Source organism: Camelina sativa, chromosome 14, assembly GCF_000633955.1.
Source record: "Camelina sativa cultivar DH55 chromosome 14, Cs, whole genome shotgun sequence".
Classification (NCBI taxonomy): Eukaryota; Viridiplantae; Streptophyta; class Magnoliopsida; order Brassicales; family Brassicaceae; genus Camelina; species Camelina sativa.
Window position 1 is genome coordinate 17,890,301 of NC_025698.1, and position 13,304 is coordinate 17,903,604.

At 37.1% G+C, this 13,304-nt stretch overlaps 4 protein-coding genes across 4 annotated transcripts; 3 read left to right on the plus strand and 1 right to left on the minus strand.

The window, feature by feature from the left end:
- Positions 266-2,765, minus strand: LOC104741854 (ferredoxin-2). The gene is made up of 6 exons (XM_010462777.2): positions 2,337-2,765; positions 1,759-1,822; positions 1,399-1,487; positions 905-973; positions 745-789; positions 266-472 (listed from the first exon to the last, which is right to left on the minus strand). Exons 1-6 carry the CDS (start codon positions 2,568-2,570, stop codon positions 428-430), a joined length of 546 nt encoding a protein of 181 aa, XP_010461079.1. The 5' UTR covers positions 2,571-2,765; the 3' UTR covers positions 266-427.
- LOC104741855 lies at positions 2,862-3,417 on the plus strand. The gene has a single exon (XM_010462779.2). It carries the CDS (start codon positions 2,959-2,961, stop codon positions 3,238-3,240), a length of 282 nt encoding a protein of 93 aa, XP_010461081.1. The 5' UTR covers positions 2,862-2,958; the 3' UTR covers positions 3,241-3,417.
- LOC109128694 lies at positions 3,713-5,274 on the plus strand. Its single transcript, XM_019235534.1, has 2 exons — positions 3,713-3,723; positions 4,076-5,274. Exons 1-2 carry the CDS (start codon positions 3,713-3,715, stop codon positions 4,758-4,760), a joined length of 696 nt encoding a protein of 231 aa, XP_019091079.1. The 3' UTR covers positions 4,761-5,274.
- Positions 7,233-8,576, plus strand: LOC109128695 (uncharacterized mitochondrial protein AtMg00810-like). Its single transcript, XM_019235535.1, has one exon. It carries the CDS (start codon positions 7,233-7,235, stop codon positions 8,574-8,576), a length of 1,344 nt encoding a protein of 447 aa, XP_019091080.1.

Here is a 13,304-nt window from a genome sequence, read left to right on the forward strand (position 1 = left end):
ACCAAAAAGCATTTCATATATGCCCACATTGTTATCATCATCATCATCTCTCTTACGGTCACAAAAGCATTGCCTTTCCTTCTCACAATGGACCACAGAATATGTAATTATGTATCCCACATCCAATACTTGAATTATTGACCATTACTTAGGACCAAGGGTTACCACTTACCAGTTAACTAGAGTCTATGGATATGCAAACAAAAACTATGCTTGAATTTGGAGTTACTGGTGCAAAGGTTCATAAGTTTTTCCTTCTCCACTAAATGATGAATTGTTGGGACCTTTTATTGGAATATCAATGAGTTCATTTAAGAGACTTACGAGTTACGAGGATGCACAACGAGATTCAGGACTAAGAAAGTAACACTCACTAGTCACTTCTAATAAAAAAAGTTTTGCGACTTTACATGCTTCTTTTTTGTTTCTATTCGTCTCCCATGGCGAGTTCAAGGGCGTAATCGTCTCTTTCCTGCAGTGTAACATTGATAAACTGTTAAAAGACCAATGCTAATGCAAACTAAAAGAACTTTAACTCATTTTGAATCCTCATAATAATAATGTTAAAGTTTGATCTTTTTGACAACATCAAATCCATTACTAGTCCTAGTGAACGGCCTCCAGTTAACAACTTTAAATCTATCTATCGATTTATCGAGATACACTACGTCATTGGTGAGTGATTGATTTAGAAGACTTGGAACGAGAAAAACCGAAGTTATTTTTCTTGTTCTGAAAACTTACAATTGGTCCACGAGCGAAGTATCTGCCAAACTGTAGCCAGTAGACCTGTGTATGTCATACGATTTAGAACTGTATAACTATTATGAAATGAACTGTATAATACAAGACCTGTTGTAGCAGTTCTTAGATTCTCAGAAGAGTAATTCTTATAATAAGCTACCTCGTCCTCGTCTTGTGTTTCTACTTCAAGGTCAGATGTAGGGAAACCCACACAAAGAAGCGCATACCCCTGCATGTATAAGCCACACGACTTAAATGCAAGATAACCTTGAAATTAAGGTCTAAGTACCAAAATTACTATGCTTTCTAAAGGATTAGCACACCTATTATCATCTTAAACCTGTACTTCAATATACTTATTGTTTAGTAAGTAGAAGAGCTTGTTCCACCTATAACACATTACACATTTGCCTAAACGCTAACAGTAAGATAAGTCTTCGAAACTGTATAATAATGTAAAGCAAAGATGTTCACTTAGTGGACTGCAACCTTACAATTCAGTAATTGTTTAAAGCATAAGAATTGCATTGTTTTCATTGACTCAATAACAATTGGTCCTAGTTTTCACAGACTCATACTCTCACCAACACAAAGTGTCTACGTAATTCCAGCCTACTCGTGTCTCTAGCCAGCTTTAAGGAAAAGGGATATTACCTGGGACTTCAGTTCAGCTGATATTCCCAATGCTTGTGGCTGCCTTAGCTCTCCAGATTTTACACGTACAGCACAACTAGTACAGCAACCTGGCCACGTAAGATTGCAAAATCTCAAATAGTGGACGAACCCCGTACAACTAAGTTGAGCGCTTAGCCAAACATACTTCACCATGTATAAATCTCACAGGTACAAATATCATGCATATAGCTCTAACATAATTCCATTAATGATTGACGTATCCTAATCATCAACATTACCTTTAAACTTTTTCAAACCATGGGAAAAATGTCGACTACAAGGAAACATATACACACTGTAGAAGAGTAATGAAACAGGTCAATGAAAATAGCACAGTACCATGTCTGCAGGCAAAGGGAAGAGTAATGTTCTGGGATTCAGCTGAGTGCAATATGTACTGGTCCTGCATTTCAAAATAGATTTCCATGTATCAACAAAGGTGGATTATCTCAAATACGCTATACCATATGTGTAGACGTAAGAATAGCTACATAACTAGGAGCTGATTCATATCGATCTAGTTCTACTTTCCTCCGCTCTTAGGCAGCATTTTTTTTGAACATGGGAAATCAAAGAAAGTGAGCAACTGAACCTATAAGTAAAATCTAATTTAGATTAGCCAGAAAGAAACTGCTCAAAACATATCAAGGAAGTTTGAATCCACACACACACTACTTGGGGATCTCTACACTCCAGAACATACATTGCGTTTAGCGTTAATGTATAGGAATTTGTGACTACAATAAGGCGCAAATCTAAAGCATTCATTCATCTCCAAGTATAACTACTAATCCAAGCTATGAACATTCTCAAAAGTACATCTGTATGATACAGCAAATGAGAGAGCTAGGGATTCGACAGTGTCGCGAATCAATCAGCGAGATTAAAGCAACAAAAGATCAGTAATACTCTCTCACCTCTGGAACCTCAAACTCGTGAACCACTCCTCGTTGTCGATCGTGAACAGTGACCTTATGAGAAGGAACAGACAACGATCCTCTATCTGATGGAGTGGAAACTTCTACAGGAATCCGGAACTCACACGTCGTAGCCGTAGCTCCTCGCCGGAGTTTCGGAGAATATCGCCGATTGATCGGAATTGTCTTCCGTTGAAGCGAAGTACAAAATGTACAGGGCAAAACCAGAGCCATGGTTTTGGGGAGATTTTGGATTTCGCGGCTTTACTAGTCCAAAGGGTTGAAGAAGAAAGAAGAAGAAGATAAGGGACCAACCTTAGCTTCCAAAATCATAAACCGGTTTACTAAAATTCAATAATCATCGAAGCCTAAACCAATCCGGTAGACGGTGCATGTATGTGATCAAGCGTTTATACGTGCGTGGCACCTTAAATAGACGCCCGAGAATCGAACCAGGACACGTGGCCAAAATTATAACACGTGGCCATTTGAACCGAGTAAGCTATATTGATACGTTTTTTCGAGTATTAACAATGTGTTTTGTGTGGTTATATCGGACTATATACGTACTAATGTTTGATTAATATATGTATTACTGATGATGATATAGGCGGAGCAGGCGATGGCAAGGACGAAAGAGGAGAAAGAGATAGCGCACCAGAGGAGAAAGGTGAAGGAAGCAGAGGCTAATATGGATATGCATATGGCTAAAGCGGCTCATGCTGAAGACAAGCTTATAGCTAAGCAATCTCACTACCACGTTACTCATGGTACGCATGTGGCTCAGCCTGCGCCTATATCGGCTCCTGCCCCTGTCATGGGACATGGTTACGGGCATAATCCTGCCGGACTTACCTCAGTTCCTCCACCGGCGTATCCTCCTCCTGGACAGCATCAGGCTTAGCATCCCACGGGACATCGTCATCATTACAGAAATGTTTTTTGCTCTAATTTTTTTTTTTTTTTTGGTATTTTAGTAGTGTTATCTTCGATAAATCTTTGGTCTATATAAGTTATATGATGCCTTTTGACAACAAAAAAATAAAGGGAAGAAAGAAAAAAAATTAGGGGTTGTATGATATTTCTCTATATACTGTATTATTATATATTATTTGGTTATAACTTGGTTATTCTATGCATTATCTTGTATTAGAAGACTGACTCACAGTAAATCTGGGAAAGGCATGCAGAGTACAACTATCTTTTTGGTGTTCTCTAATTTGGTTAGTTGATATATTTATTTTTATTTCCAAAAAAATTCGTAATTAGGGAATTTAGTCAAAACCAAATACGACGAGTAGTCCTGAGCTAAGCCTTAATTGGCTAAACCTTGAAAATCTTAATTTACTTAAGTTTCTATTAACTGTATATGAAATATGATCTACTGGTAATGAAAATTAGGATTTGTTTTTATTAGATTGTATATATTGGTTAAGCTTATTAGATTAATTCTCGGTTTAATAGGAATTGGTTTAGATCGGTTTAGTGTATATAATACATAATTGTATAGTTTGTTACGATTGAGAAATACATAAAACATTTTCACAAATTTATTTTTGCTCATGAACTCAAATATAGTATCAGAGCTTTTTTCCGCGTAAATTTGTGATTTCATTTTGTTTTTCTTCAAATTCTTCAAAATCTCACCGTCGATTCGCTTCTATCATCGTCGAAACATCACCTGCAACTTTTTTGATAGTGAAAATGGTGTGGAAAGAGGGAAAATTGAGAAATTGAAGTGAAACACCTGAAGAAGAAGCATCCACAACTAGGATCGTTCGCGGTTCCACTGTTGTTGAAGATCCCGAAGATGATTTGGCGAAACAACGTTGTGCTCTTCGATCGGAAGGATATGGAGCTCAAGGATCTTTATCGCGATTCTCAACAGAATCCGATAATCCATTTAATCTCCAATCTTCTGATCATCCAGGTTTGATGATCGTGGTTCACACTCTTGATGATACGAATTACAACAGCTGGTCGATTGCTATGAGGATTAGTCTAGAAGCTAAGAACAAGCTTAGTTTTATTGATGGATCTATCCCTAGACCATGCAAAAGTGATTATGAATTCAAGATCTGGAGTAGATGTAATAGCATGGTGAAATCATGGATTTTAAATGTTGTGAATAAAGAGATCTATGATAGTATCCTCTACTATCAAGATGCAGTTGGAATGTGGAATGATTTGTTCACGCGATTTAAGGTGAACAACCTTCCGAGGAGATATCAGCTTGAGCAAGCCGTGATGACTCTGAGACAAGGATCACTCGACTTATCCAGTTACTTCACAAAGAAGAAGACTCTGTGGGAACAATTAGCCAATTCAAAGTCTAGAACGGTGAAGAGATGTGATTGTGATCAAGTTAAGGAGCTGCTTGATGAAACTGATACGAGTAGAGTTATTCCGTTTCTTATGGGGTGAAACGATGATTTTGGAAACATCAGGAATCAAATACTGAATATGAAGCCAAGACCAAGTTTGAATGAGATCTACAATATTTTGGATCAAGATGAGAATCAGAGAGTTGTAGGAGTGTCTTCTTGACCAATCTCTAATCCTACTGCTTTCCAATCTCAAGCTACGATCCCGGATCAGAATTCAATCCTAATGGCACAAGGAAACTTCCAGAAACCTAAGTGTTCTCATTTCTCGCGTGTTGGACATACTGCGGACAAATGCTACAAACTTCATGGCTATCCTCTAGGACATCCAAGGGCAAAGAAGAACAACTATGTTGGAAGTGCTAACTTGGCTAGTACTGGTCATGTCGAAGATATTAAAGATACACCTAAGGAGAATCTCAGTGAAGATATGTCGAATGAAAAACTCCAACAGATGATCTCTTATCTAAGCACCAAGCTTCAATCCTCGAGTGTCACTTCATGCCCTGATAAAGCCATAGCTTCGACTTCAAATTCCGTACCAACTATCTCACAGATATCTGGTACATTTCTCTCATTATATGATTTCAGTTTCTATGACATGTTGACTTCTTCTATACTTCATGAAACTGAGTTGTCTTTTAGAGCTTAGGTCATAGATTCAGGAGCTAGTCACCATGTTACACATGAGAGAAATCTTTATGTTGATTATAGCTCTTTAGATAGAACCTTTGTTCGTCTTCCCAATGGTCAGACTGTCAAAATAGAAGGAACCGGTTATATACAGCTTACAGATGCATTGTCCTTACATAATGTGTTGCATATTCCTGAATTTAAATTTAACTTGTTGAGTGTTAGTGTAATCACAAAATCTTTGAGGTCTAAAGTCAGCTTTACTTCTGATGATTGTGTGATACAGGCTCTTAGTCAGGACCTAATGATTGGCAAAGGTAGTCAAGTTGCGAATTTATACGTTCTGCATTTGGATAAAACCCTTGTTAATGTTTCTAGTTCTTCTTTTCCTGGTAAGTCAGTCTGTTCTGTCTCTTCAGTTAATACAGATATATGGCATAAACGGTTAGGACACCCATCTATTGCTAAGATAGATTCTATTTATGATGTATTGTTACTATCCAAGTCGAAAATAAATAAAGATAAAACACATTGTCATGTTTGTCATTTATCAAAACAAAAGCATTTACCTTTTAAATCGTTGAATCATATAAGAGAAAAACTCTTTGAATTAATTCATATTGATACTTGGGGTCCCTTTTCTGTTCCAACAGTTGATGGTTATAGGTATTTCTTGACAATTGTTGATGATTTTAGTCGTGCTATTGGTTGTACATGCTTAAACAGAAATCTGATGTTATAAACGTTTTTCCTGGTTTCTTAAAGCTAGTAGAAACTCAATATAATACTAAAGATTGTTCTGTGCGGTCTGATAATGCTCATGAATTGAAATTTACTGATTTATATTTGAAGCATGGCATAAAAGCATATCATTCATGTCCTGAAACCCCTGAACAGAACTCGGTTGTAGAAAAGAAACATCAACACTTGTTAAATGTCGCTAGAGCTCTCATGTTTCAATCTGGGGTTCCATTAGAGTATTGGGGTGATTGTGTTCTTACAGCGGTCTTCCTTATTAATAGGTTACCCTCTCCGGTTATAGACAACAAGACACCCTTCAAACGATTAACCTCTAAGATCCCTGATTATCATAGTTTAAAAGCTTTTGGTTGTCTTTGTTACTGTTCTACTTCGCCTAAGTCTAGGACTAAGTTTGACCCTAGAGCTAAGGCTTGCATATTCCTAGGATATCCCTCAGGTTACAAAGGCTACAAGCTATTAGACATAGAGACATACTCAATTTCAATTTCACGACATGTCATTTTCTACGAGGATATATTTCCTTTTGCATCATCCACTATCTCGGATGATGCAAAGACTTTCTTTCCTCATATTACTCTTCCTGCTAAAATCACAGATGAACATGTCTTTAGTGCAATCATCTTTTGATGCTCCTCACAATCATGATGAGACATCTTCTCTGGTTTCTGTTCCTTCTGACCTTCAACCAACCAAGCAGAGAAAACTGCCTTCCCATTTGCAGGACTTTCATTGTTATAATAATAATACTCTTACTAATACTAATACTTCTCCATATCCACTTGCAAACTATATCTGTTATTCATACTTATCTCAGCCTTTCTGTACTTTTATTAATGCCATTGCAAAGTCAAAAATCCCTAAGAATTTTTCAGAAGCTAGGCTGGACAAGGTATGGGTTGATGCTGCAGGAAAGGAGATTGATGCTTTTATAAGAACCAGAACTTGGAGTGTTTGCAATTTACCTACTGGTAAAGTGGCTGTAGGTTGCAAATGGGTATTTACGATCAAGTACCATGCTGATGGAAGTATTGAGAGATATAAAGCTAGACTGGTGGCGAAGGGATACACTCAATGAGAGGGAATCAATTTCACTGACATCTTTTCTCTCGCACCCAAGATGCAATTGTCTTTACATCAATTAGACATTTCTAATGCATTCTTGAATGGTGACCTCGATGAGGAAATCTATATGAAGCTACCACCAGGTTATGCTGAGTTACAAGGAGAAATTTTCTCTCCTAATGTTGTTTGCAGGTTACATAAATCGATTTATGGTCTCAAACAGGCGTCGAGACAGTGGTTTTTGAAGTTCAAGACTACTCTTGTGGGATTTGGCTTCGAGACATGTCATGGTGATCATACTCTTTTCGTGAAGGAAGCAAATGGTCATTTCTTGGTAGTTTTGGTATACGTAGATGATATTCTAATTGCCACTACAGATGCTACTATGGCTTACCATCTACGTGATCAACTAAGTTCAGTCTTCCAACTTCGAGATCTTGGTCCTCCTAAATACTTCCTTGGCATTGAAATCGCCAGGAATGATGAAAGATTCTGTCTCACTCAACGAAAATATGTTCTTGACTTGTTAGAGACTACCAGATTTTCAGATTGCAAACCTTCTGCTGTTCCCATGAAGCCAGACCAACAAATGTCTTTTACCAGTTTCTCTCGACGAAAGAAGAAGAAGATGGTTAAACAGGACTTTGAGGGTGATGAAGATTATATTATTGAGCTTGCAAAACCTACTGATCCTACTCTTGAACTTCTTACGGATACGAAGCAATATAGGAGATTGATTGGGAAACTTCAATATCTGACTATCACCCGTCCAAATATTTCTTTTGCTGTGTCTAAAGTAGCTCAATACTCCTCTGCTCCACGTAAGTTCCATCTCCAAGCTGCACATAAGGTACTTCGCTACTTAAAGGGTACCATCGGCCAAGGCTTATTCTATGGAAAGGATGATTATTTCTCGCTTCGAGGATTCTCTGATGCAGATTGGGGAGCTTGTCCAGACAATAGGCGCTCAGTTACTGGATATGCGATTTTCATAGGCCAGTCACTGGTGTCTTGGAGGTCCAAGAAACAAGATATGGTTTCGATGAGCTCTGCTGAATCCGAGTATAGAGCCATGAGTGTGATAACTAAGGAGTTGTTGTGGTTTACCTACCTCTTGAAGGCTCTACGGGTACCTTTCTCTCTTCCAGTTTATTTGTATTGTGATAACCAGGCGACTCTCTACATTGCGAGTAACTCGATTTATCATGAGCGCACGAAACATATAGAGTTTGATTGTCACAAGGTTAGAGAAGCGATTGAAGATGGTGTCCTCAAGACCATGTTTGTTCGCACTGACAATCAACTTGCTGACATCTTAACCAAAACTTTACATCTGACTCCGTTTCGAAACAACATAGGCAAGATGGGAGTCATTAACATTTACTCATCTCCATCTTGAGGGGGGTATTAGATTGTATATATTAGTTAAGCTTATTAGATTAATTCCCGGTTTAATAGGAATTGGTTTAGATCGGTTTAGTGTATATAATACACAATTGTATAGTTTGTTACGATTGAGAAATACAGAAAACATTTTCACAGATTCATTTTTGCTCATGAACTCAAATAGTTTTGCCACATGACCAAACTTTTCAAATCATTTTTTTCTTCTTTAAGTTCCACCTTGTTTTTTCATATCCAATCTAACAATGAATGTTTTTCGTACTCAATTTCAATAACTAGTTTCACTAGTCTAGGATTAAAATCTAGTTAAAACAAAAATTAAAATTTTGTTGTTCTCAATAGTCAATACTCCTAAAATTTACAGCATATAGCATTTTCAAATAAGAAGTCTCACTTACAAAAACAAACATTGGTTTACAAAAAAAAGTTGATGTTTAGAGTGGAGACTGGAGAGACATGTTGGGTTAAACAAAAAATTGGCAAAGAAGATAAATTAATCTGATTTTTAAATTACCACGAAAATGCATTTAAGTTTCATATGGGAGAAAATTAATTTAAATTAAGTTTAAATTCGTAGTGATTGTTTCAAGAAATCATGCAATCTTCACAAAAATATAGATTTTGGAGGGAGAACATATCCAACTATGGATTTACCAAGTTGTCAATGCAAGATTAGTTATGATCGATGCCAATGATCTGATACCTAAACTTGAATTTCTATTAGACAATTCAATTATAATCCTCGATGCATATGTTTATGGCTAATTGTTTTGAATGTTCTGGAAAACATTCTTTCATTTCTCATGTCTACCTTAAATCTTTTGGCTATTGATTCTCTCGCAATCTCTACTTTACCAAAAAGAAAAAGTTGTTCTTAATCCTCTAAGATAAGTTCTCTTTATGAAATCGAATATGTTTTAAGATATCAACTTCTTGAAACAACCTTCCACTCATAAATCTGTATGAATATTCGCCAAAAAGCCTAGTGCTTTTTCTATCAGAGGTGTGCATGAGCTCATTCGACCGTCCTCATCACGAAATGTCATGGAGTATGTCCAGTCCAGCAAATTTTCATCATGCCAAGTCCCAGCCACTGAAGAAGAAAAATTCATCTCAGTCAATATTCTTGAGAATTTACTCCGGCTCTAGCAACAACAAGGATACACTCATCTCCATTTTGGGATCGTACTAATCGGTCTAACCTTACACGCTACCAGTTTTAGCGCACATAGCTTTGGTAGATTCAAGACTCAAATCATACCAACAAGCTTGCATCAGAACGGTTCAGACAACATTAAATGCATGAACTATTTTTTTTTCAACAACGCATGAACTGTTTCTATAACACTATTTCCAAATTTTAATGTTTCTCTACAAAATCCAAATCTACTGAAGATGATTAACTACAACTCGTTGGTGCACCAATGCAAGAAAAAAGTGTTGTAGCAACCTTACACCATCAAATTTTCTACAGAATCCAAGATCATGCTCTTGATCTTGTTTTACCCTCATCTGATGAAGCTCTGTATCTCGAAATTACAACTGCGTCTCAATCACCTAACTCCATTCAGATTCCTCAAAACATTTCTCATGAAGAACTACGAATGTGTCGTTGGTTACCATAATCATGGGTTACAAGCTACGAAAAAATGCATCAGGCGACTCAAACTTCTGTCCAGTCATCTGGAGTTAGCTTTCATTTCTAAAATGATGGTACAACTGAAATCAAGTTCGAGAAATTAAGATCATCATCATCATTCTGAAGGCAATTGTTCACCCAATTTGCCATCCAAATTGATGAACACAAATTTCATGGTCCAAAAAAGCGGCAGATTCCTCAACCACTCTCTTTTGGTCAAGACAGAACAATTGTTTATCCTTTTATGGATGAGAATGGCCATCAATATTTTGAGGTGTGTTCATGTATTGCATGTACTGTAACAGACTATGAATCTAACGATGAGACATATCAAAGAAGGCGAAAGAAGGAAGATCCTCTTTACAAAATATATCTCAGGGAGATCCCACTGTCGGCCCACTTGATGATGGAAAATATGACTTTCTTGTCCAATATTCAGAACGAATGATATGTATATATTTTACGCTCTTTTATCATTCATTTTTCATTCATTTTGCTATCTGAACTCATTGTTTTGCATTGTTTTTAGTCTCTTTTGTATAATATGCATATTTAGGTAGTCTTTGCATTGGTCTTGCATGCATCTTGCATATTGGAGTTATTTCAGGTGTTTAGGAGATGTGAAAACCATCAAAAGCAAACAGGGATCAGGAAAGCAGTCCAACAACTCGACTTGCAGTCATGGATGACCAGCAACTCGATCTGCGTTACCCAGCGACCCGACTTAGAAGTCCCTCCACCTAATTGATCGAGTCAAATGAAAATCCTCCGTTGGGATTCAGCTTCCGATGTCATCATCAAAGTTGTAGGAAATGAAGTTATCTTTCTAATGCTGGTTGTTCCAAGCCAATCAGAGACGTCCCAAGAGGTGATTCCTGAGCACACTCAAGACGTAATTCGATCAAGACGTCCCAAACACAATTGATCGAATGGGAGAAAGACAACCAGCAGAAGAACAAGTTTTGCGACTCGATCGAGCATCCAAGGTGGTCATAGATATTGCCGACTCGATCGGACGTCGTAGACGCATCTCGACCGACGCATCCAAGAGGCGTTCATGAACTGCTTATTTATCTTGTCGTTTTATGTTTTAGGGCTTCCTATGTTTTGTTATAAATAGACTTTTAAGCCTTTACTCAAAGGAGATTGCTTTTATCCTAGGGTTTATCTGTAGCCACCAAAAATATTTCTGATTTTGTAATCAAAATTTATCTTAATCTATTTAGTTTTTGCATTTGATTTCTTCTACAAAGTTGTTTATCTCATCTTTATCTATCTAATCATGCTTGTTTTAATGATGTATGGGTTTTTGATGATGACTGTTCTTGAGTAGTGAATTAGGGTTCTTGAGGATGGGATAGATTAGATGGAAAATCTTAGTATATAGGGTTTTTAAGCTTGGATTTATATGTTTCCCTTTTGGACTAGAATTTGATTTGCTAGTTTCTCTCTGATCAATTGGAAATAAGTCTTAGACATTTCAGCACCTACCAAGTGTTTGATGAAATGTCTGCACAAGCTAGTTCCAAAAACTTACATTCCTAGCATAAGAGATTAGATGTCTAGGGTGTCTGTTGACGTGAATGTACTTGTTTGTAATGCTTGCTTGATCATGTTTCTCTAGTGAGAGTTAGGTTTGGAAGTGATTGAGTCTGAGTAGCTTCTGTCAAGATATTGGATTAGATAAGCTATGATGTTCATTGTCTAGGGATAGCTTGATTGTGGTATGTTAAACACTCTATAGACTAAGTAACTCTGCCTACATCAAGTACCTCCATCCTTAGGACCTTTATCATCTAACTGTTTCTGCATCTTTAAGCTTGTCCATTATTATGTTGTAATAGCTTGCTTGTTAGTCTCTGCATGCTTAGCTCATTTATGCTCTCTCCTGTTACTGCATGTTAGCTTCTTGTTTTGCAAACTAGTTATATTCCTGCATCTTGTTCACTCTATGTTGTTAGATAAACACTCTCTTTGAATTTGCTAGACTTTTGTTATATTGATTGCATCTTGAGTGATTAGCAAAATTCCCATTTAGATTGACACCTTCGATATTACAACTGCATAAGGTTAATTGAGACCTACTAGGATAGAGTAAAAGCCTAGTATCAACGACATGACAAACCCAAACAAATCATGATGGTACATTTTAAAGATTTCCCTCCGCTAGAAGACTTCATCAAAGACAATATAGCATATAACCAGAAGATACTCTCAAGAGCTGTCAACTCTGCTGGTCTTGACCAGCTAAGTCAAGGAGAAAAAGTACTCAACTGGCAAACATAGAATGCCCTTGCCAATACATACTATTGATAACTCTAAATCATGAAGATGATCAGTTAACAGATGGCTACAGTAAATGAATGACCATTCTTCATCAATAAATGATGCATATGTCACAACAAATGGTGGTCAATATATCTCGATTCAGAAGCAAAGAAGCTGAGACAGTTAGTGATAACTCTCTAATTTACATGTTTTAGACACCCTTTTTGTCCATATTCTGCATTATATATACCCTAACATTAGCATTTTTAGGTCATTAATTGTAGGAATTTGCATTTAGGCCATTTAGGGTGCTGCATTCTTGCATTTGTGCATTTTGGATGAAAAGAGGTGCTTTAGAGCCTAAAATGAGAGAAAACAAGGTCAAACCCGAGCATGTACCCGAAGGAGCTATTGTGCAAGAAGAACAGTCCGAACCTCAACCCGATCAAAGAGGATCTAAGAGCAGGAAGAACAACCCGAAGACCTACCCGACTTGATCCTCGTGCACCGCATCGAGCAGACCCTCGGGCAGGACTGAGCAACTAGGTTAAAAGGGTTTTCATATATAAATCTCTCTCTTCTTCCTCTCGCCCTAGCACGCCGCATACACTCAGAATAGAGAGCGAGAGCTTCTGAGAGAGAGACTGAGTTATCAAACACTTTTTCCACTTTGTTAAGATTCGTTTTTGTTTATTTTGCTATTCTTTTTAGATTTCAATTTTGTACTCTACTACTCTTATCCTATTTTTAATACAATGCATTTTCATTCATTTGTGTTTTTGTGCTTTCGACTATGAGATATGAGTAGTGAAATAA